Source organism: Buteo buteo, chromosome 28, assembly GCF_964188355.1.
Source record: "Buteo buteo chromosome 28, bButBut1.hap1.1, whole genome shotgun sequence".
Taxonomy (NCBI): domain Eukaryota; kingdom Metazoa; phylum Chordata; class Aves; order Accipitriformes; family Accipitridae; genus Buteo; species Buteo buteo.
In genome coordinates, this window is record NC_134198.1 from 423,959 (window position 1) to 446,780 (window position 22,822).

Genomic DNA, 22,822 nt, shown 5'->3' on the forward strand with positions numbered 1-22,822 from the left:
TTTAAAGATACGAAGAGCTTTGAGTATCAGACTGCCTGAAAGGTGAGGAATAAGCACAACGCAGAGGTGACTCAAGCTCTGTACATATTTCTGAGCTGTTGCTTCTTTCCATTTACTTCTGACCAAAGTGATAGTGCTTGAAAACAAGCTCACCCCTTCGCTTGACTAGACAAGATGGAAAGATTCTTTCCTCAGATGGTCACAGAAATAGTCCTCTCTTTGATTAAACAGGCATCATAAAATATATTGAAAGCAAAGGTGGTCGCCTTATTTTTCAAAGAGCAATTCTTCAGGTAGCTAAGCTTAGTAGAGTCTCAGTGGTTTTGGAGACCGAAAATACATTGAGTTGAGGAGTGTTCAGCTTGTGGCCTGCACCTAAATACGTTATGCAAAACAGCCCCACAAACTGAATATTAATTTGACTGTATTATAAGCCATTGAGTCTCATAAATGCCTACAGAGAAGTGATGATGCAGGAAATATTCGTAAAGCGAATAAGCTGAGCATGATCCTCGTCTCCTTGCTTTCTTATGCTGTTAATAAAGTGATACTGCCTTTGTTACAGAAGATAACCCTCTTCATGTTTTGAAGACGCTTTGTAAAGGACAAAGCCTGAGATGATTAAACAATTTGGGGAGTATTGCTCCCATGCCCAAACAATGGATTTCTGTGTTAATATAGAGTAAAAATAATCAGTCTTACCTTAAAGATATTTTTGAAATTCTGTGTACTATTGAGAATTAACTGTAACAGTGGTCTTGTTTAATTTTTTTATCATGATATTTAAAGCCCAGTTGAAGGCCACTGTGGAGTCATAGGCAGATAAAGATGCTTGAAGCACAGAAGTCTAATGGATACAATTATCATTGTAGTGTTCTTTGTAGTAGTTATTGAGGCTATTCAAAATGTTAATTGGACACTAAGTTTCACCTCTAGAGGAAATGTCTACTAAATGTTCAGGTCATGTTCAGAATGTGCCAGATCCTAAGAGGACATTAGTTGCTGTGCTTCACAGCACATTATACCAAAGACCTGTTATCTGATGAAAGAAATGCACACACCCCCCAAAAAAACAAAAAAACCCCAACAAACAATGATGCCAACTACTAACTGGAATGTCTGATAGCTTTAATTAGGTATTTAGCTTTTTTTTCTTCCTTCTATGAAGTTCAATTTGCGCTGGTGGGCAGAAGATAAATCAGAGTGGGGGATATAGAACTATTGTCATAGAGGTAAGAAAATCGAGTGCAGTGAAGTCTTTGCATGTGTATATAAATGGGAAAGATGGGATGCTTATTGCTTAATCCTCTGGCCTCTCATTGATGTCTTTATGGCAGAAATTCAATTTATATTCAATGGGTAGTTACGGTCTAAAAAGTATAGTAAATAGAGAAGACTGTGCAAAGTTTCATGCATGTGGAAATAAGAGGATTAAACAGGTTTAGTACTTTATTTTTTTTGCTGTAATTGAAAAAACATGCCTTCTTCAGCAGAAATACTGCTTGCAAAACCAAAAAAGACAGGCAATTTCCCTTCAGCATCCAACCTCCTGGAAAAGCCTCTTTTCTTCATAAAAGGCAAGAAGTGCTAGCCAAAATAACTTTCACAAGAAGGGAAGGAGTCACATATGTGGGAGCTGTATTTATCTAAGCTCAGTTGATAAAATGTGATTAACTGTGACTGGAGCAACCATCACGTACACTAGAAGACCGTCAAGCAGGAAGTGGGCAATTCTTTTGGTGTTTACTTTGGAGGTATCTGGTCCTGGGACTACCGCGGGAAGGTAATGTTCCTTTGTAAAATGTTCTGCTGTAAGTGCACAATCACTCTACCCGCTCCCTGATGTCTACTCCAACATGCTACCTCAGAGTCCTGAGACATCGGGGACAGCAGAGGTGTGCTGAGGCAGTTCTGAAGATGCTCCAGAAATTGATCCCCACCCCCACTGCTCCCTGTTTATATATGGAAGCAGATTATAAGGACCATGGAGCTGTCAGATTGAAGGTTGGCATCCTTCCTTTCCCCTTGGCACCACCATCCCATGGGTGCAACCATGGGTAGGGGAGCAGAAAGATGTAGTTGCTGCTGTTGTCTGCTGCTGGCTTGTTTCTTTGAAGACCCAGATGGGCAGCCTGCTTACCCCGAGTGGGTAATGCTGCTCTGGAGAAAGTCAGTTAATGTGCCTTCTCTCAAGTGCTCTTCTTTCCCTTGTTTGACACTGTGGAGCCACGCAATTTTTAATTTATGCATTAGAGGAGGAAGGTGTGTAAGGGCAAATAATGCAGCAGAAGACTCCTTTGCCCCTGCTGCAACCGCCATCCATTCATCAGCCATGGAAGGACGTATTTCTTCTGTTCAGAAATGCATTAGTCAAAATCTTTTCTTTGTAAGACTGAATTTTGTACTTACTGATATAATCAGTATTTCAGAGGAATGGGAAATTTTTTACTTGTCTTTTTTTTTCTTTTTCTTCCCAGTAGAGGAGGACTCCTCTGTGTTTTAAATCTTTCTTTTCTAATTGCTGTGCTGCTCTGTATTCTGTGGGGCATTTTGTTTCAACACTCTGAGAACTACAGAGAGTGGATTTCTTAATCTTTGTCTGGTAAATAAAATTTGTCCTAACCGGATAAGTTTATCCCTGTTTAAAATATACATGGTGTGTGTATGGTTGGGTGTGTGTATATATGTCTCCAAAGAAGATGGAGGTAAAGGAAGTATGGTGATTTAACTGGTCCCCAAAACCCCCATTTAAACTCGTACAGTAGGTGGTATGATCATATTTTGTGCCTTTGAGTCCGTGGAGTCTCCTTTTTCTCAACTGAAACATTTCCCCAACCCCTGACACACAGACTCTGATGAGAAAAGGTAGGTATTCTAAGCTGATTGATAGGTAAAGGGAAAGAAAATTATATTAATATCATGGTCTTGCCATGTAGAAGTGAGAAATCCAATGCAAAGATGGAAGATTCTGGCTGCTTCACTGGTTATTTTGAAGATACTTTTGTGTGTGTGTGTGTGTATGTATATTTGTATATAAGATACAGTACAACTTATTGGTTAAATATAGATGCAGTATTATGTAAAGAAAATATTTTTTTATTAAGCAGTTGTCCCTCATGCTTAAAATATTCTTTTCTTTCTTTTGTTCTCTTGCTCTGTAGGTGCTTCCACATTTTGTTTGCTGTATATGTAAAACCCATTGGTTGTTATGTCATTCTACTGTCTTGTACAATGCTTTAAGAAATTTGAAGGCAAGAAGTAACTTATTTTAAGCTGCTGTATTGTTTTATGTTAGGAGACAATCTTGCGGAGCTGGAGGATAATTTTGAGAATCAGTTAGAGAGTAATGTGTGTATTAGTTTGCTGTGAAGTTCCTGTTGACTGCTGGGTTTTAAACTACATGACTGGGAGTTTTTATTTTTCTTTCTTTTAGTGGCAGTATCTTTGGACAGAGTTGGCTGAAAGTAGGAAATATCTCCTTCAGCTTCTCTTCAAGAAGGGTGATGCAGCAATAGAAATTTCTTAGTGACGAGAAGAGAGAAACAATTTTTTTGGTGGTGGGACGAGAAGCAGCTAGAGAAGGTTGAAGAATTGGGTCAGAATGGCTTGATGCCATCCTGAGGATTGAGGGAAAGGATGTGGCCTCATCACAGCATATCCTCTTTAACCAAGAGGCCGGGCAGGAGCTGAGGAACCCGAGACAGAGTAAGTTTAAGGAAAAAAAGAGAAAAAAAAAAGACTCGGCGTAACATTGCAGTTGTATCTAGTGGTAAAGAGAGCTCAGGAGGACTCTGCTTGAACCCTGAAGAACTTGCCAGGGCACTGGAGACTGTGAGGCAGTGTTAGGCTTTATCAGGTTTGGTTTAGCTGTAGGCTTGGAGAATCTTTTAGGCTAGATCACAGGTTGCGTGGGCATCTTAGCACTGCATGTCCCCAGGGAGGGAGCTGGGGCACAGCACCCGGAGTGTGATTGTGTAGAGCCAAGCAGCAGCCAGGAGAACGCCTGTGTGGGGTTGGCAACAGCCAGGTCTTAGAGCTGCCCAAGAACAAAAGGTGCTTCAAGCATCTCTGACGGTGTCTTTGCGATCCAAAAGGGTGGTGTTCAGAAGGGAATGGCTCTCACCCTGCCATCGCCATGACACTGCGATGCTGATGCTGTGCTGTTGTCTCTACACAGAGTTGGGACTTGCCAATTCACTGTCCTTCTCAGGTCGCTGGGACCCGTTGTTACCAACATCCCAGTTAGCTAGATCAAAAACTACGTGAGTTTTTCTGTAGTACAAAACTGTCTTTGCTCTTGCTGCAGAAGAATGATTAACTTTATTTTTCCCTGAGTACAGTAGAGGGCTTTTCAATGAATAATACAACACGTTTGAAGGTTTGGAGAAAGAGCTTTTGAAGATGAATGATTTTTAATTATGGTGTTTGTGGTGCATAACAGCAGCTATCTGTACTCATCTTTTATTGCAGAATTGTATTTCAGGTGGATCATATGGTGAAATAAGAGTAGGGTTTGTTTTTTCTTTTCAAGAGAAAGTGTGTAGGAAAAATGAATTTATTTTTGGTTTTGTGAGGTTCCTGCGAACTTCTCAACTAGAAAGGCACAGTTGAACATCCCGTCTGACGATGTCCAGCACTGGAGACCTTACAGGACTGTGCAGGAATTCCCGAGCTTGCAGGTTGGGATAAACTGCCCTTCATTGCAGGTCTTGTTCTGGCTGCCAGGACAGCATTCATACTAGGAAATACTACTGAAGCAAATGTTGGCTTCAGAGCTTGTTCTACGTTTGTGTGTGTTGTTTCTTAGCGTGTTCCCAGCACAGCTGTGGCCTATGTAATCTGGCAGTTTCTCAGATGGTACCCAGGAGCAGCCTAGGCAGTGCTGGGCAGTTTGGATGCAGTCACTCAGTTCTCGGAGAGGATGAGGAGAGTAGCGCATGGCCCTTGGCCCTTGGGCTGGAGAAGGGCCGGTTCTATGTACTACAGGTGTAACCCAGGAGCAAGTACAGAGTTTGCTGCTGCCGCCAGGCTGGTGCAGCCATGGTGCTTTCCCTTAATCAGGCTCGAGGTATCCAGCCTTCTGCTGGGCTGACTGAACTTGTGAAACCATCAGAAGATGGATCTGGCAAAAAATTAATTATATTTGGGGGTGGTGGTGTTTGTCTGGTGGGTAAATGAGCAAAAAGTCAGAGTGATGGACCTGGTGCAGGGAGAGGGCAAAACCTTGAGGCAGAGGATGGGACCAAATGTGTCGACAAGCTGCCCTTGGAGCCTTTTGCAGCATGGTCTTGTCACAGGCATGGGCGTAAATGTTGGAGAGGGAACTTTGGTACACCTTGCAGCCTACAGTTAGGGGAAGTTTGCATTTCTTCAATCAGGCCATTCTGTCAAGAGCCCTAAACAGATTTTTATGCTTTAAAATCTAGATTTAACTTCTTAAATATTTTTTTAAATTTATTTTCTGTGAAGGAGCGGATGGAAGCTGCACACAGACTTACCAAGCAGAAGACTTTTGATTGCAGCCCCACATTCTGACCCACCCTCAGTCTGGGTTTTGCAGGTTTTCAGTCAGGAGAGGTCCTGGTTTTAGCTGGGATAGAGTTAATTGTCTTACTAGTAGCTGGTACAGTGCTGTGTTTTTGAGTTAGGTATGAGAAGAATGTTGATAACACACTGATGTTTTCAGTTGTTGCTAAGTAGTGTTTAGTCTAAAGTCAAGGATTTTTTCAGCTTCTGATGCCCAGCCAGCAAGAAGGCTGGAGGGGCACAAGAAGTTGGGAGGGGGCACAGGCAGGGGAGCTGACCCAAACTGGCCAAAGGGTTATTCCATACCGTGTGACGTGTGACGTCATGCCCAGTATATAAAATGGGGGGGGGGGAGTTGGCCTGGGGGGATTGCTGCTTGGGAACTAACTGGGCATCAGTCGACGAGTGGTGAGCAATTGCATTGTGCATCACTTGTACATTCCAATCCTTTTATTATTACTGTTGTCATTTTATTAGTGTTATCATTGGCATTATTAGTTTCTTCTTTTCTGTTCTATTAAACCGTTCTTATCTCAACCCACGAGTTTTACTTCTTTTCCCAGTTTTCTCCCCCATCCCACTGGCTGAGGGGAAGTGAGTGAGCGGCTGCGTGGTGCTTAGTTGCTGGCTGGGGTTAAACCATGACAGGAGAGAGGCGTGTTCTCAGATGGGTTAGAGAGGGAGGATTTTTTTCCCTCTACCTTAAAAACAGATTTCTCGTGTGCTGCCTTTACTGCCCCCATCCCAGCTAGCATGAACACTGGTCTCCTTGGGACATGTTGATGAATGCAGGACAGCCTGTGCACCACTTTGAAGATCATGGTGCCGCCTCTTTGTGGCTTTTCCCAGTCTAACAGCTGTCTCTTGATGCTGCTCTGGAAGTATTTTGTCCTTGGCAAATTACTTGCAAATCCTTTGCTGCCACTTGTTGATCATTTTGAATTGAGAGCGGATTAATGATTGTTTCTCTAGTGGCAGTGTTGGCCTCTTAATAACAGTTATCCAGCTTTCTTGTGCCTGTCTAAATATCATGTGCTTAGATGACTCCAAAGGAACATATCTGGGTAGTGTGCAAATGTCTAAATATAGTAATAATAATCTCTAGCTTTCTTCTTTTCAGTCAGCAGAAGAAATTGCTGGATACACTTCCATTTGTGTGGAGTACACACTGGGATAAGTCTATGTTGACATCTGTTTCAATACTAATTTCTGACGTCTCCCTGGTACTTTCGGAAGAGGAGAAATTATTTTTCCGTAAAAATTTCTGAACTTGTCTTCGGTTTCTGGTTGTGGGTTGGGTTTTTTTCCTGTTGTGCTAGAGAATTACACAGTTTTCAGCCCCTTTCCAAACTGCCAACTGTCTGCTCCACTGAAGTTACTTCTGGCTTCAATCCCAGTATTTTGAGGGAACAATAGATCCTATTTTAGCCTATACAGATTTAATTGCTGTGAATAAGGTTGACAATTATCTCCTTTTGTGTCTGAGAATCCCACCAGCTGTTTTAGATGCATTTAAATTGCTGCACCATGCTAAACTCACTTGTCACATCAGGAGCTGTAATGCCAAATTCCAAGCACCTGTTAATCTGTCCTTAGCCTTTATTTTAAAAATAATTTTTGCTGCATTTAATTCTGTTTCTTCTACTTCCCCTTCAACCTTGGTTCTCTGCACTGGGTCGCATTATTAGTCATACCAAGGGACTTCTATACCAAAGCTGCATTTTGAGGAAAATGCATTTCAAATAGCAAGAAAACCTATTGAAGGAGAAGTAGGTGGGCTTTTTTGTTGAGTGGGTTTTTGTTTTGGGTTGTTTTTTGGTTTTTTTTTCCTCCCTCTACCCCCATAAGCTCAGGCACCTAAGATGGGAATCATCTGACCACAAGCTGACAACCTGCTGTGTAAGTGTCTAGGCTCAGCTTTATTGTCCACGAAGAGGAACAGACATTTCATGCTAATGTAAACAACTAAAATAGGTCAGATGAATCATGCCCCCAAATGTCCTCTTTCTCTTTGCTTATAAATAAAGTCTGGGTGATTAGCTCAGACTTAGCTGTCTGCACTGTAGATGTCTTGACTAGATCTCACCTCTAGGGACCATACTTGTAGCAGCAGTCACATGTAGGTGACTGTAGACACCTAAGAAGATTAAAAGCGCTTGGCTTCTTGATGCAGAGCCACTGCAAGTGCCAAGGTGAAGGTGCTCTGGGCTTGACTTCTTGAAGCTGAAGGCAAACCTGAGTGGATTTTCCCAAGGAAGAGACAGATCAGTATTTGATGTCTGCAGTTAAATAGCACTAAACTGCAGTGCACCATCCCTTTTTCATTGCTAGCTTCCTAGACTTGCAAGATGCAACTTCATAACTTTTTTTTTTTTCAGAAATGTTAGTTTAAGCAGGACCTCTCCTCCCTCTTATCTGCTATTTCTGCCTCTGTATTGTCTTTTCAGTCTTGCTGTGGCAATATGTTGGTTTGGGTTTGAAAAAAAAAATATTAATTTTGCTGCATAGATGTCCCTGTGGGGTAGCACACTGGCATGTGAAGGTGGAGGTTGCTTACACTGAGAAAGCCAAGAGAGGGGATACTTGTGAAAGTTCACCTTTCATCCTTTGCCCTGAGAAGTTGGCTCTCTTGCTAATTTTCCAGGTTGCTCTACTGTTGAATTCTGCAGGGTTTTCTTTCCAGTCTGCATACAGCTTTGTTTAAAATTTACAATCTTGTCAGGGCACTAATAAATTCAAAATTCCAGTTTCAGTCACTGCCTTAGTGCATATTTCGTATTTGTGCAACTGTAATTATAATTTCCAAAACCAAGTTGTTCCTTGGTGTATCAGAAGGCAGGGACACACTAATACTTTATTATTTCCTGATACATATTTTTACAGATCTTGACACGATTTTAATTTCCCAGTGGTCTGAGATGAACGGGGAGGGTTACGTACCAGTTAAAATAGTCAGTTGGTTCTGGTGCTGACTTTGTTCTTTTTGAGACCTCTCTGGGATTGCGGGTGCCTTTGATCATGCCACACAGGATGCATCCCATCAGTGCTGCTTAGGTCTATTTGTGCTGGGCTACCCCATCTCCTGTGGGCCTCTTTGGATACAGTTGACTCTCCTTAGTTATAGATCTTCTTAAAATATTTGATGTTGGCCCTGCTTACTATGTTTGTGCTAAGTATTTGCCAGTCTGTAGGTTTTCTGGTGTGCCTGGATGTGTTTGCAAGTGAAGACTGGATTGAAGTTTCACAGGAGCCAGTGGTGCTTTTGCTATTGACTTTGGAAGGGTAAAGATTCATAATGGAGGCAGATTTGCAGCAAAAGTAGGAGAAACAGTAGTGCTGGAGAAGCATGACCTGGTGGTAGCTGTGCAGCTGCTCCCGCTCCTGTTCAGACCAGAGCTGGGTCCCAGCTTGGAGCCATTCTGCATCTCAGGATTCACAAGGTGGCAGTGAGCAGCTCCCGCTCAGTGCCAGATCCAGTGCACACAGCGGGTAAGGCAGGTCTCTGTTGCTTTGCGCTTTGCTCCCTCTGCGTTCCCAAATGGACATGGTCCTGGACAACCTGCTCTAGGTGACCCTGCTTGAGCAGGGGGGTTGGACCAGATGACCTCCAGAGGTCCCTTCCAAGCTCAACTGTTCTGTGATTCTCTGGTGTTGCACCTTGCAAAACTGCTCCTTAACCTTGCTGTGCCTCCTCTGCTCTTGGGTGGGGGAACATCTCTTCGTCCCAAACCCCTGCAAAGGCAGCAGGAGCCTGGGGACACAATTTGGCCTGAGGTTCATTCAGCCCTGGTACCTACCCAGTGCTCATGTCCATGCCATCTGAGGCGCAGCAGGACTGGTTGCAGCACACCCCTAAGACATATTGCGGTGTACCATGGTACTAGGTGATGTGCAGACCGCGGAGCTTTAATACCTTCCCTCTGGATAAAGGTAGCAGATGGAGCTGGAAAGGACACCCTTATGTCCAAGCCCTATGCACATGTGCAGACGGACACTCATTTGCTCACTGCTATATGCCTGCTCTCAGGTAGCAATTCTGCATTTGGCTGTGATTCTTCTTTTTACTGGTACTGATTTTACCAGGGTCCCTATGTTGACTTTGTCTCCAAATTATCACTGCACTTGACATTTTGCATCTGTGATGCCTGAACAACTGAGCAAAGATATTAAGCACTTTGACTTATATTATATGAAGAATAGGTGTTTTCAATGACATAACATTAACTGAACTTTGAATAGCTTGCCTGAGAAATACCATAGGTTTTTGTATAGGCTGTGCATGTATGTGTATATAAAATATGTAACAGTACTGAAATATTTTCTTAATCCTGTTTTGCATTAAATACCATGACTTTTTTATACCTTAAATTTGAGGAAGCTAATTTTGTGGTTGGCTGTTACTCCCAAGCAGAATGAATGAACATTATACAAATGTTTTGATGGATCAAGATCTATCAAGATCAAGGTAGCTGCCATTTTTCTGGAACCTTTTCTTTTCAGGCTCAGGATTGCTTGATATTTCATTGGCTTGCATTTAGCTTACATTTTAACAGATTCAAAGATGAGGTCTAGGAAAGTAATTTTAATAATAGAAGTAAAAGATTAGATTTGGAGGCACGTTTCTATGGCAAGGAGTCATTGTCGTGGTTTTTGCATGTGGTCCCTTCCTGCAGATCTGCCATTTAATGTTCTCCCAGAGAAAAAGTGATGGATGTAAAACTCCAGCAGCGGGGTGTAGTTTTTCTTTAAGCTGTTCTTAAAAATTACCAACATGTGAGTGTCTTTGAATTTTCTACTTGTGAGTTCTTGGTAATAGAGCTGTATGTAATGTTTTCTTTTTTCTTTTCTTTTTTTTCCCCTTACCTTGCATATGTGTGTTTTCATATATATACAGTTAGCTATAATGACTTTTTAAGAATAGATTAGCAGGTTGACTTCTTTCAGTTTATAGGGGCTTCACAATACCTACTGCAGTAGAGGGATATTGTGAATAAGGCATTAGTACTTATCTCTGGAAATGTGTACACTCTCTGTCACGCTTGTGAAGATTAGCTTGGGGCTAATTTAAGTTGACAGCTGTACAAAAGGGATTAGTACCATTGCTGCTGAACTCTTGCGGTTAACTTTCACACATGCTAAATATGAGAGAGAATTTTTTTTAAAGCTTGGACCAGTTTTGCATAAGCCATTTATCTTGATTTCTCTTAACCCTGAGAGAGCTGAGACGGCAGTCTACGGCATCATAGCCTAATGGTGTGGGATTTACTGAAGTACTTTGAACACATAACTTGCTTCATTGTATGCCTAAGGAGAGCTTTTATTTGCATATAATTGGCATTGTTCTAAGGAAGAAAGGGTTTATTTTGGATGTGCTTTCAAAAGTAGAACTTTGGGAAAGAAATCGGGGGGGAAAATGTGGCATTTTGTTTTCTTCATGCATCCTTGCCCTATGCAAACACTCATTTATGAGTCTACAATGAAAATAAAATATTTTTAATTCAAGTTGAGCATTTGGTTGGGTTTGTTTGTGTAGTAGTAGTCGTTGGTATAGTCTTGAGTAGTCTTGAGCTTGAAGGCAAAGTGAATATTTCTGAGGCCTGGACGCCCCTTGCTGTAGAGATTAGGGGCAGGCTGCTGTCCCTGCCCTTTGATCATTTTAACTAGTGTGATTTGTGTATTTCTGTCACTCAAGTGTGTGGGGACAGCTGGACTTCATATGCAACCATTCTTTCTTCTATCAGACTTGCATGTCTCCTGTGCCCTCCTTATGAGGGATGTCTGCGTTCAGCACTACCCTCAGCCTCACATGCACAAGGAGTTGAACAGCTCATGGGAACAGTCATGGGAATTGGCTACTTTTCCCCTGCGTTAGAGGGAAATGAATGGTAGAGCTTGGATTCTTGTTTTGAATGTGAGGTCAAGGGTAGATCCAAAGATGTTTCTCATCTAAAACCAGCTCAAAACCACTATCCATAGATGTGTTTCTCAGTGTGCAGTCAAAACCCAAGTATCGGTCATCAATGAACTTTCAGGATCACCCTTCAAGGCTAAGGCAGCAAAGTCACATGTGTAATAAAATGGCTGGGAACAAAATAAGGAAAAGTCACTATCATGATGTGCATGTTCTGTTTTCTTAAGATTGAACCAGGTGCCTCAGTTTCAAGAGTTGTCAGTCCTAATGTGTAAAGTGAAGTCAAAGGACTATTCACAGGCTAATGAACCATGATGAAGTATATTCCTGTAGAAAGGTTCCTTTTCTTTTCACAGCTACTTTATTTTTTACTGCTTTCTGCTTCAATTGGAAGCTCTAAACTTGTCATATCAGCCAAAGTTGGTAAGCATTCTTTGCCTTATCAACGACAAAAATCTAGAAAAATCTAGTGATGTATAAAAATCTCAATGTTTTTGTGCAAATATACTCATCTGAAGGCAGACTTCACCAGACTGAATATGTCCTATTTGTTTAAGAAGCATCATTTGAAGAACTTCCAAGGCAAGTTCTTCTTGTATACCATGGAAATATGTTCAGACCCCTTTTTCCTAGATCAGCAGGATTCCAAAATCTACCTATTAAGGAGGAGAAGAAAAAGGTGTAAGACAGTGTGTTAGTGAAAATTGGACTAGAAGGACACTGGTCAACACTGAGTTCTTTGTCCTCATTATCTTCTGGGTCTCTTGCTTAGTTTTTTCAGCAAGCTTTGAACAGACAGACAGTCAAAGTTGCTTAAAGTAGGACAGTGAGCAGTCTGACCTGGCTGTCTCTGCAATTTCACTGTGCTTTGTGGGAAAGAAATGGTGGTTCTCTTACAGCGTCAAATTAATCTTTGCTCTGCCAACCTCTTCTCACCCCATGCTGATAGCCAGTACAGGAGTGAGGAAGGAGAATTTGACAGTTAATTTTGCCAGCTGTGGCTGAGATTGCTTAACCACGTTTCTGTCCCAGTGGTCTGGCTCAGCATCTGCTCTGGGCTCACTGTCCATTGCTTTTCTCATGTAATACCTCTGTGCTAATTATCAAAAAGAGCTGCTCATCGCTGTGTAGTGATCACAGAGCTTGCTCCGTTATTGTGACCTACAGCTGTCTTCTTCCTTGTAGGCACTTAGTATTTTGTCTTTTTTTGGAAAGCATAGCTGGATGATATGCCACACAATAGCATTTTGGGAAGTGCATACAAGTAACGTCAGAGTGGACTTCCCTTCCAAGATGCTATCGACATCAGTCCAAAGACAAGTTGTGTTACCAGTTTATGTTCATTTATGTTGAACTTGTGGCAGAGATTTTTAGAACTTTTTTCTTGCATTGTTTTTGACTTCTTTAATGTATTTTAAATTTCCAGCATAAATGGTATTCTGCTTTTGGGCCTTGCCTATTTTAATCCCATATTTAATCCTTAGCAGCTTGGCAGGTGTAGTAGCTTCTAGCTGGGTCCTAAAGTGAACTTGGCCCAGTATACCAGTGTGATTGCTAGTAAGAGAAACCATATTTTCACACTGGATCATTGCAAGACTCATCTTTATGGCTAAACATTCACTTCCTCCTTGGCTAATAAAATGAAGGTTTTATTCAACCCCATGGATTTAGAGAACCGATTCAGGGATGGCTTCAGTTTCTGCCTGCAGTGGACAATACTCGTGGGTGTTTTGGTTTTGATGTGAGCAATGTGACAAGTTACAGTAATGGATGAATGAAACTGTTTAGGCTGCTTGAAAAGCTGCCTTCGTCTGCGGGAGGAGGTGAGCAGCTAGGAGGAAATCTCTTTCAAGTGGATTCCCAGTGCAGAAATAAATATAGTGTGGGTGAAAGGGGGGAAGACAGCCACCTACCTGGAAATCTAAGACTGTAAATGAGGTGTCACAGAAAATGGCTGTGGCATCCACTCATATGCTAATCCATTAAGGGAGAGAAAAAAAAAAAAAAAGGATGGGAGGGGGAAGAAAAGCCAGCCAATACCTGTATGAAAGGGTTTTTTATGGTACCTTTAATTGTCATTCTAAGACTGTTGAAATTACAATGCAAAACTTTAGGAGCATGTTGTCTGTTGTCTGTAGGTATGGTATTCATTCATCTGGGTTACTTCTGTGTTATTAGTTGGGTTGGATGCAAGCTGGTGTCATACCCCCAGTTGTGGGGCAGCTTGTGTGTACCACAGCTGGAATGAGGAGGGAGGCTGCCTGTAGCTCCTGTGAGCGGCTGGCGCCTGGCAGGCTGAGGTGGGGAGAGAAGCGCTCTGTGCTGCCCGATGAGTTGATTTGTTCAGTGTCAAAACAACTACAGGTGCCCACTGCTACTCTGAATGCCCAGCCTTAAATTCAAAATCACAATAGACAACAAACTGCCCATGGATATATCTGCTTTTTTTGTACCTCCTTTTTCCTAACTCTTAAGGAGGAGGTGAAGTACTTTTGCGTTTGCCTGGGATTAACAAATTGACATTTTTGTGGATCAAATGAGAGCAGATTCCCCGAGTAAAGACATCTTGCAGGACATCTTTCAAGCAACGCTCCTTCCCCTCAGCTCATAGACTCTGCTTTAAGCTTCTGTGTGGGCTATATTTTCCTCCAAGTATGTAAGGCAACTGCATTGGGGGGTTTTGAGGGGTTTTTTTTGAGAGGGGTAGGGAGTGACATTTTGCCATTATCCTCCTTTCACCTTGTGAACAGCAGGAAGGTCATTAATGTATTTATGTCAGACACTTCTATATGCCAGAATTGCAGAAAGTCACTTTTATCCACAGTAAATAAATAAAGCACCTCAACAACAGCCCTTGGTTATCATTGCTTAATTCTTGTAATTATTGAATACAGCCACTATTTCCTAGAAAAAGAATTGTTTACATCCCCAGTGAGTGGTTTTACTCTTTGTTAGTAACCTGAGAACTGATAATGGAGAAACAAGGAGTGTGTTCAATGTTGTACAGTTTAATAAATGTTTAAGATTATATGTCTGCTAATTAGATAAATGATGGAGTTAGAAAATTTCCTTGGAGAAGACATATGAAGACATGGTTAGGAGAAAAATTTTGATTTAGTGATTGAAACTTTTATTTCTTTATTTTATTTTTTGAGAGGCACAGATTATTTTGAAGCAGATAACTTGTTTGCAGGACTTTTCTTAAGATATATTTTTAATATCTTACAGGACATTCAGCTTTTGTTTGAGCAGAGTTGGGGTCTTATCTTTGCGTTTACAGAGAAAAGCATTTGACAGCATCTTTTTGTAAGAGATCTAAGTAAGAAAGGAGCAACTTGGGACCATCAACTGGTCTTTTGGTTATGTCTTTGCTTTCTGTTTCTTTATCAGAAGCATTTGGGTCCTTGCAAGCTGATTTTGTGTTCTTTCACTCACTCTTCCGCTTTCAGCTGACTGTTCCTGCCGGGATGGCTTCCTGCTTGGCACGGCCGCTTCCTCACCAACAAATGCAAGTTGATGCATCTTCCCCTTTTCTCTAAAGCACTTTCTTTTTAGAAACATTTGTAGGTATTTTGATGTTCCAGTGTTTGACCATGTGGGCTACACAGATAATAGGCACAGCCTCAGCCTTAACCTACATGGTACAAGCACAGGCTGCTCAGACCTTTGCTCTGGAAGTGCTCGCATAGGATGTCTTGATCCTCGCAACAGGTCATGCAGAGGAGGTGGAACTGGGAATGCTCTCTACTACTGTGGAGAGGAACTTTGCCTTGGTGGGGAAGAAGAGATAGGATTTGGTGTCCTCCTATGGTCACAGGTGGCTGTCAGTTACCCCACAGCTTAACTGAACTGAGGGGGTAGGTCAGGCTCCTGGCTTACAGGTTTTATTTCTTAGTGTGGACAGGTCTAGAGTGTATGTGTGGCCAGTTGCCATGCTTCTCCTGCTGCAACATAGCTCCCCAAGCTCTTCTAGCTCTCCTAGTCCTTACATTTCAAAAGGCATTTTTTGTGCACGCTGCTGTTGTCATGCATCATTCAGAATTTCTGCTAAGCTCTTTGCCTTTACCAGTTATTTTTATCTAGGTATGTTACATACAAAATTTTGCTAGACTTGTGAGTTTAAAAAACACAAGTGCTTGGTCAACTACTTTAATTTTTTTCAGAATTTGAGATCTAGACCTGGGTAAAACTCTCCTCCTACAGCACAGCTTGGAACTTTTGCTGAAGCAAGTACAACTTAATGTAATCTCAAGGAGCACAGTATAGGGAGGAGTAAAACAAACAAAGACCGTATGTGCTGATATTGGTGAGAAAAATAGGGGGCTGAATAGAAATGCTTCAAAAGACTTGGGCTGTTTGAGGGTCTTGGTGGGGGGGAGTTGACAGGAAACTATTATCAAAACCTTGTTTTGGATTTTTTCAGCTGGCCTGTTTTGGATCTTTTAAGATAAACTTGGGATTTTGTAATCGGTGACCTTGGCACAGGAGTTTTGCAGAGCTCTGCTTGTTGAATGAAGAATAGAAGCACAGTGTGACCTACATTTCCATTCAGTCAGATGGGACTTGGGGTCTCGCGAGATACCAGCAGAATGCTAATTGTGAGCCAGACAACCTAGCTGGCTCCTATCTGGGGGATTTGCTTTTAGCTGAGGACATGTTTGAGATTAGTCTCATAAAGTACTGAAGTGTCCATCAAGGTTCATGCAAGTACCTCTTCAAGTGTGACCAAACCCCCCCACCTCACTGTGCATGCTTCAGGAAGCTCCTGTTTGCAAAGTAGGACGTATTTTTACTAGCACTACTACGCTGTGAGCTAAACCTTAGGATTATTTATTTATTTATTACTGAGCAATGTGTTTGACAAGATGAAGACAACTAATTCTGTATAAAGAGGAGCTTCTGATCCACATTAGATACGTTATTTGGGTTGAACTTCATAAAAGATTTTGATAGGAGATAAATGGGTAATGGTGGAGAGGAGGGAAGGGATGGAAAGGAGTTGATCATGAATAGGTCCAATGATCATGAACAGGAATCAAACAGTTCCTTGAAGAATTATGGGGAGAGAAAACAAAAGCAAGAATTCCCTTGAAAACATGTCTCTGAGTAAAAGCTAGAGAATTATATAGGCCTCAGTCTTTTTTAAAATTCCTTTTTCTGTGCATTTTATTATTATTATTTGCATCCGTGATAATAGAATGGAAGTGTTTTGGGTTCATGTGGCAGGGTTTTTGTGTGGCAGGGGAGGGGCCGCAGGGCCGGCTCCTGGGAGAAGCTGCTCGAAGCTCCCCCGGCTCGGAGCCGGACCTGCCTCTGGCCCAGGCCGAGCCCCTCAGCGACGGCGGTAGCGCCTCGGGGAGAAGAGATTTCAGAAGGGGAACACCCCGTGAGGGAGTCGGGGGAGTGGGATGTGAGAGGAACCCCTCTGCGGATGCCGAGGTCAGGGAAGGAGGAGGAGCGGGGGAGGAGGGGATGCCCCCGCAGCCCGCGGGGAGGCGGCAGGCTGTCCCCCCCAGCCCGTGGAGGGGAGCTGGGGAGCAGATGCCCACCTGCAGCCCAGGGAGAGAGGAGCCCACGCCAGACCTGGTGGATGCCCCCCAAGATGGCTGCCGCTCCATGGGAAAGCCCGCGCTGGAGCAGTCTGTGACTGAAGGACTGCAGCCCATGGAAGGGATCCACACTGGAGCAGTTTGTGAAGAACTGCAGCCTGTGGGAAGGACCCACACTGGAGAAGTTTGTGGAGGACTGTCTCCCACGGGAGACACCCCACGGCGGAGCAGGGGCCGAGCACGGAGTCATCCTCCCCCTGAGGAGGAAGGAGCAGCAGAGGCAACGTGTGATGAGCTGACCCCAACCCCCATTCCCCGTCCTCCTGTGCCTCTGGTGGGGAGGAGGTGGAGAGAACCGGGAATGGAGTTGAGCTGGGAAGAAGGAAAGGGTCAGGAGAAGGTGTTTTAAGGTTCGGTTTTACTTTTCATTATCTTTGTTTTGATTTGATTGGTAGTGAATTAAATTGATCCCCCCCCCCCCCCCCCCCCCCCCCAAGTTGAGTCTGTCTTTTGCCTGTGACCATACGTGGTGAGTGATCCCTCCCTCTCCTTGTCTCGACCCACAAGCTTTTCTTCACATTTTCTCCTCCTCATCCCACCAGGGCCGGAGGGGAGAAGTGAGCAAGCGGATGCATGGTGCTTTGTTGCTGGCTGGGCTGAAACCACGGCAGGAAGTGAGGTCAACTGTGTGATTGGAGGGGTTTTATAATTATGTCTGAGAAAGTAGTGCTTTATCTCATTTTGTTCACTTTACTGGAGGACAACTTATTTTTCAAGGCAGACAGAAAAAAGAGATACGAAGGGTGACTGAAATCTTAGGAAGCTGAGGCACTTCCTCTGTGGAAGGAGGGGGATGTTAGATTTTCCATAAAATTTTCAGAGGTCTAATTAAGAGTTACCTTTTGGAGATATGAATATTTTGTTAATTCTGCTTTTTTATTTGTATAAGCAGCTTAGATGTGGGTTTTGTCCTGATAAGTTACAGTCTGGGAGAGCAAGGAGGAAAGACAACAGTGAAATCAGCATTGGAAAGCTGGTTGAAAGAATCGCCTCGAGGAGGGATTTAGGAAGCAGCAGAGAGAAAAGGATTTCAAAAGGCAGCAAAGGCAGAGAGATGTTTGAAGCTGAGTAGAAGGTGTTACCAGCTTCTGTGCTAGGCATCAGGCACCAACACACAGCTCAAACTTTGAGATTAAATATCACAGGGCTTCACTGCAGCCCTTTTCCAGAGTTTGCCTGTGAGATGGGATGTGAGAGAAGAGTGCCAGTGTCAGGAGAGGGACAGCTTTTGCATCTAGACTCTGCATTACCTGGTAGCACCCATAAGTACTGTTTTGACATTATGATTAGTTCAAGTCTTCAGAATGATTTCCAAAATAAACTTAATGATCTGCTGGAGAGAGGTAAACTGGATTTTTGGCAGATGAAGTGAAATTCTGGGAGGGAACATATACTGACACCCCAACCCTCACATCTTCTCAGTATTCAGTCTTGCCATGTTCCTTTCGACCATATCCTCTTCTAGCAAGGTGTTTAGTACACAGGTTCAACTTCCAGGTGTTTCATGGTAGCTGACTGCCAAGCCTAGTCTGTTAGGTCACTTTGTTCTTGTAGCCTTTCTAATGTATTCAGTGCCTTGACAAATTTTCTTGGCAAGAGCTTTATAAAATGATACTGTATTGTGCATAACTTAACATGCTGTTAAACATCAGAGCATCTCCTACCATTCAAGTCCTGAGGTCTGTCAGCTTAGAAACCAGAGCAGCTCCAATGCTTGAGTGATTTTCCTAAGGAATGAAAAGTGGTAAGGAAGGTAGAGATTTTTGTAAGGAGTCACTTTTGTCTCTATTTGTCTTCTGCTTTTTTTTCAAATGGTGTTGCAAACAGCTAGCAGCATCAGTGGGGAGACTGATCAGCTAAACTGAATATTAATTAGATCTTCATATGATAAAACTACACTTTCTGTGCAATAATTTAATAATGCTTGTAGCATTTCAAACTAAAGAGCTGTTGGTCAGCTGATTTAAATTCTTTGATATTTGTGCTTTTTCTCCCTGCCCCCGTTTCTGACTATATGCTTCCATTTTTCCCAATGTGTCAAAAAAATGTCACGTTTTCAGACTAGAAGCTTATTGCATCTCAATGTTTGATCTCCAGTTGCTCAAAGGTTAGGCCCTACAGGAGGTGAGTGGTTAAACTGCTCACAGGTGCCCTGCAACTAGATGCTCCATCTCTGTTCTCTGTGTGTTTCACAAAATAATTTTATCCACAGTTGGTGTTTATTTACAAGAAATACTTGTAAACAACTGGGGGTGTTGAGCATACAGATGTCAGACTGCAGTCTGTGACATTGGGCTCTGTAAGGAAACTTGCAGTTTCTGAAAGCAGTTAATTGTAGTGGATGCACATTTTCTTAGAAGATGACTGTTTTTTCTAATCAGAGGCAGGCATACTCATTTGCATGTCACAGTATCATGTTGCTCATAGAAAATCAAAAGAATGTATTACCTTTAAGCAAGGCTGACACAGAATTGACATTTCAGCAAGAGCAAGCAAGCTGGGGCAGAGTCCCCTGCAGGCCTTCCTTTGGTTTTTGTTTTCTTTTTGTTTGAACAACCTTTAGCAAGTGTTTTCCTGTTATGTAAAATTTTACTGTAATGAAAACATTAGCGATCAAGAAGTCAGGTATGTCTTGAACTTGCCATCAGGAATATGATGTGCCTTCGAGCTGTTTTACTTTCTGGGGAGGCAGCAGTTGTTTTTAAAGACATCATGTGCCTGATGTGAAACTCTGCATTTGTCCAGTAGTGGAAAGGCTGTCTCTGACTTGTAGTCAGCTTGTTGGGTGACTCAAACCTCATAGTAAGGAGGAAGGGTTAGAGCATGTTTGTGGAAGAAGACATGCTTGTGTCGAAGTGGCAATGCCTTTGCTTGGATGGAACAAGACATGGTCCCGGCTTGCACAGGTTTTCCCTGTGTAAGCCCAGGACTGTCAAAGCACGTGACTTATTGCACAAGGTGTCAACTGATGCAAAATTAGTCAGTTTGTGACGAGGTTCTCATGTAGAAAGTGGAAAACATGTTTGAACGTGGTTGTTCTGAGACGGATGATAGTAACCACAGTATCTTGGATGATGCAAAGTTCTGATTAGGGTTTTAAAATGGTGGTGGAATAGCTGTTATTTCAGCTTCATCACTGATGGAAGGAAGATGGTTGTGGTGCAAGTCTCAGGATACCCTTCACTGTCCGAAGCTTCTACTGGGCTCTTAGTGCTGGTTTCTGCATGTCTGCAGCTCTTGGTGCAAATCTTCCTCTTTACGCTGCAGATGAGACAGAGGTGTGAGGGTTTGAGGATTTGGTTTTTGGTTTTTTTGGGGGGTGGGTTGTGTTACATTGTTCTGCAGTGCTAGAGGGGTGTATTTAGTATACATTTCTCTGTGTTGCTGTGGTACAAGCAAGCTTGACTTGCATGTTGGAATATAAGGTAAAGCCTTTCCTTTGTATTTCTGTCACAGCATTTCTAATATATGCCCTTTAAACAGACTAATAGCAGTTGCGTATTCTTCTGTGCCTTTAGCAGTAACAGCTTTTTAGATTTATAGGAGGTATTTTGTTTGTGCAAGACTTGGGACTTGACAGAATGCACAGCCTTAGCCAACAGATTCATTACTCACCATAGCAGAGAGGCTGGCAGGTAGAAGAGTAACTGGGGATCTCATATTTCAACTAGGAGGCATAAGTGTTATCAGCCTTGACCATCAAGTAGTCCCTTTAAAGAAAAGTACGGTATGCCTAAGGGTAAAATACACTCAGGATACCATTGGTTATTATTCACATAGTTCTGTGAAAAATGCTTGGTATGCCATGTGTAGGTGTATGGAAACCATCACGTATGCATGTGTGTATGTATGTGTATGTACGTGTGTAAGAAAGTTGGATATTTCAATTCAGTTGGTATTTGCGGTGCTTCTGGACTATGGTTCCATACATCTTGAATTACATATGAGATACAGATGGAGTCTTCTGTGCTTTGCTAACTTGGACATGTCCCTTGTTTTCTTTTTTGGTTTTGTTTTTTCTTAGGGTAATAAATGCAGGGAAGAGCACGCACAATGAAGATCAAGCCAGCTGTGAAGTCCTCTTTGTCAAGAAGAAAGCTGGAGGCGCTAATTCTACACCAAACAAGAACTCTTCAACAAAACGGAGGTCGTCGCTGCCCAATGGAGAAGGTCTCCAGCTGAAAGACAATTCGGTAAGCAGAATTCTGTATCTTGTCAGTGGAGAAGTACAAAATAAATATAAAAGGATGTGGCAACATGACAGTAAAAGATGTTTACTGAATGTTTCATATATTTTCAGTTACCTCTTATTAATTATCTCTGCTTAAATACATAACACAACTACATTTTTCTTGGCTCTTCTACTTGATTTTTTATTTCTTGTATTGAAAAATGGTCCTTGCATCTAAGTTTAAAGATGGGGAGCGGAATGCTCCTTGGATTTTCCTTTTTGTTTCATTTCTGAAAATATACTCCTGAGAAATTTACTGCTGCAGAATACTGAGAGTTTAATGGCTGTGGTTGACTTGTCGAGTGGTGGTCACTGCAAGCATAGCAGTATCACCATTTATACAGTCATACAATTTTATTAAGCGTTAGACAGTCATTTGGGTTCTTTTCACTGAAGCAGTATTGCGTATAGCAAAGTTGGTTTAATGCAGGTTGTCCAGCACATTGAGTGCAGTGATTTTTGCAGACTATGGCTCCTCTCTTTGTGGGGAGAGTGATGTATGTCATGTACTTGTCTACTGGCAATCATCTGCTATTCTTCATCTGTCTCGTTTCCTGACTGGCTAATTACTTCATGTGCTCTTTAAGCATGAACTCAGGCTCCAGCAATGATTGATAGTGTGTGTTCAATTCAAACATTTAGCCATGTAACATTAAATGCCCTATCTGAATGCTGGACTCGGACAACATTGGATACACAGTCTTTCTGCTGCTGGGAGAACACAAGTTCTCCGTAAGTGATAATTAGTCTTTCAGTGGACTGTAAGTACCCTTTTTTTTGTTTGTTGTTTTTCAGTTTTTGTTTTCACCAGGTTGTGATTAACAGTCTGCTTCAGTCTGTCTCCCAAAACTCCGTGGCTTGGTACACCTTATGGCTGCAGCGGTCATCGTGGTCCTGAGCAGCAAGCGTTCCTTTTGCACTGTGTCCTTCCCCACCTCTTCCTCCTTCTGTTCTGTTTCATACTTCATTACTGCTGCAACATTTTCAGACTCTTACAGATTTTCCAGGTTTGCAAATAGACCTGCTCTTTCCTCTTTCAAATATTTCTGTAAATCACCTGTCTCAGTTCCTGTGTGCTGATATTCCTCGTTGTATTCAGACAGTTATGATTTTTTTTCAGGTACATACTTGCACATTCCTGAATAAAGAATTCTGCCCTGTACTTGCTGGGACTATGAGTTCTGCATGCAGTCATGCAAGGCAAAACAGAATTTTTTTTAATAGTCTACATTTTAAAAAGTTTTTCCTAGAAAGTCCGTGCAACTGTCTGCTATTGGCTCATGCAGGCACTTGGTTCCATAGGTGTATTTAGATTTTGTATGCATTAATTATGTTTAATAAAGCAAGCATTTGGCCATGTACTTGTTTGTGTATATAAAACACATCAAGATAATCAACAATGTGCTTGGTCCAGGTGATGGGCTTGTTTGATACAAAGGGCATTGTGTGTCATGCACACAGTACACTGTGCGGGCATCAGCCTGGGTAGACACATCTTGGTGCTGTGCAGAAGTACTAGCTTTGGGCTAACACCACATTTAAGTT

General features: G+C 42.3%; 1 protein-coding gene across 1 annotated transcript in view; it reads left to right on the plus strand.

Annotated features, from left to right (window-relative positions):
• The window catches only part of PPM1H (protein phosphatase, Mg2+/Mn2+ dependent 1H), a 144,383-nt gene that overhangs the window by 49,416 nt on the left and 72,145 nt on the right, over positions 1-22,822 (plus strand). The window contains exon 2 of the mRNA XM_075059040.1: positions 21,071-21,239. Within this exon, the coding sequence (XP_074915141.1) occupies positions 21,071-21,239 (169 nt within the window). The remainder of the gene's footprint in view (positions 1-21,070; positions 21,240-22,822) is intronic.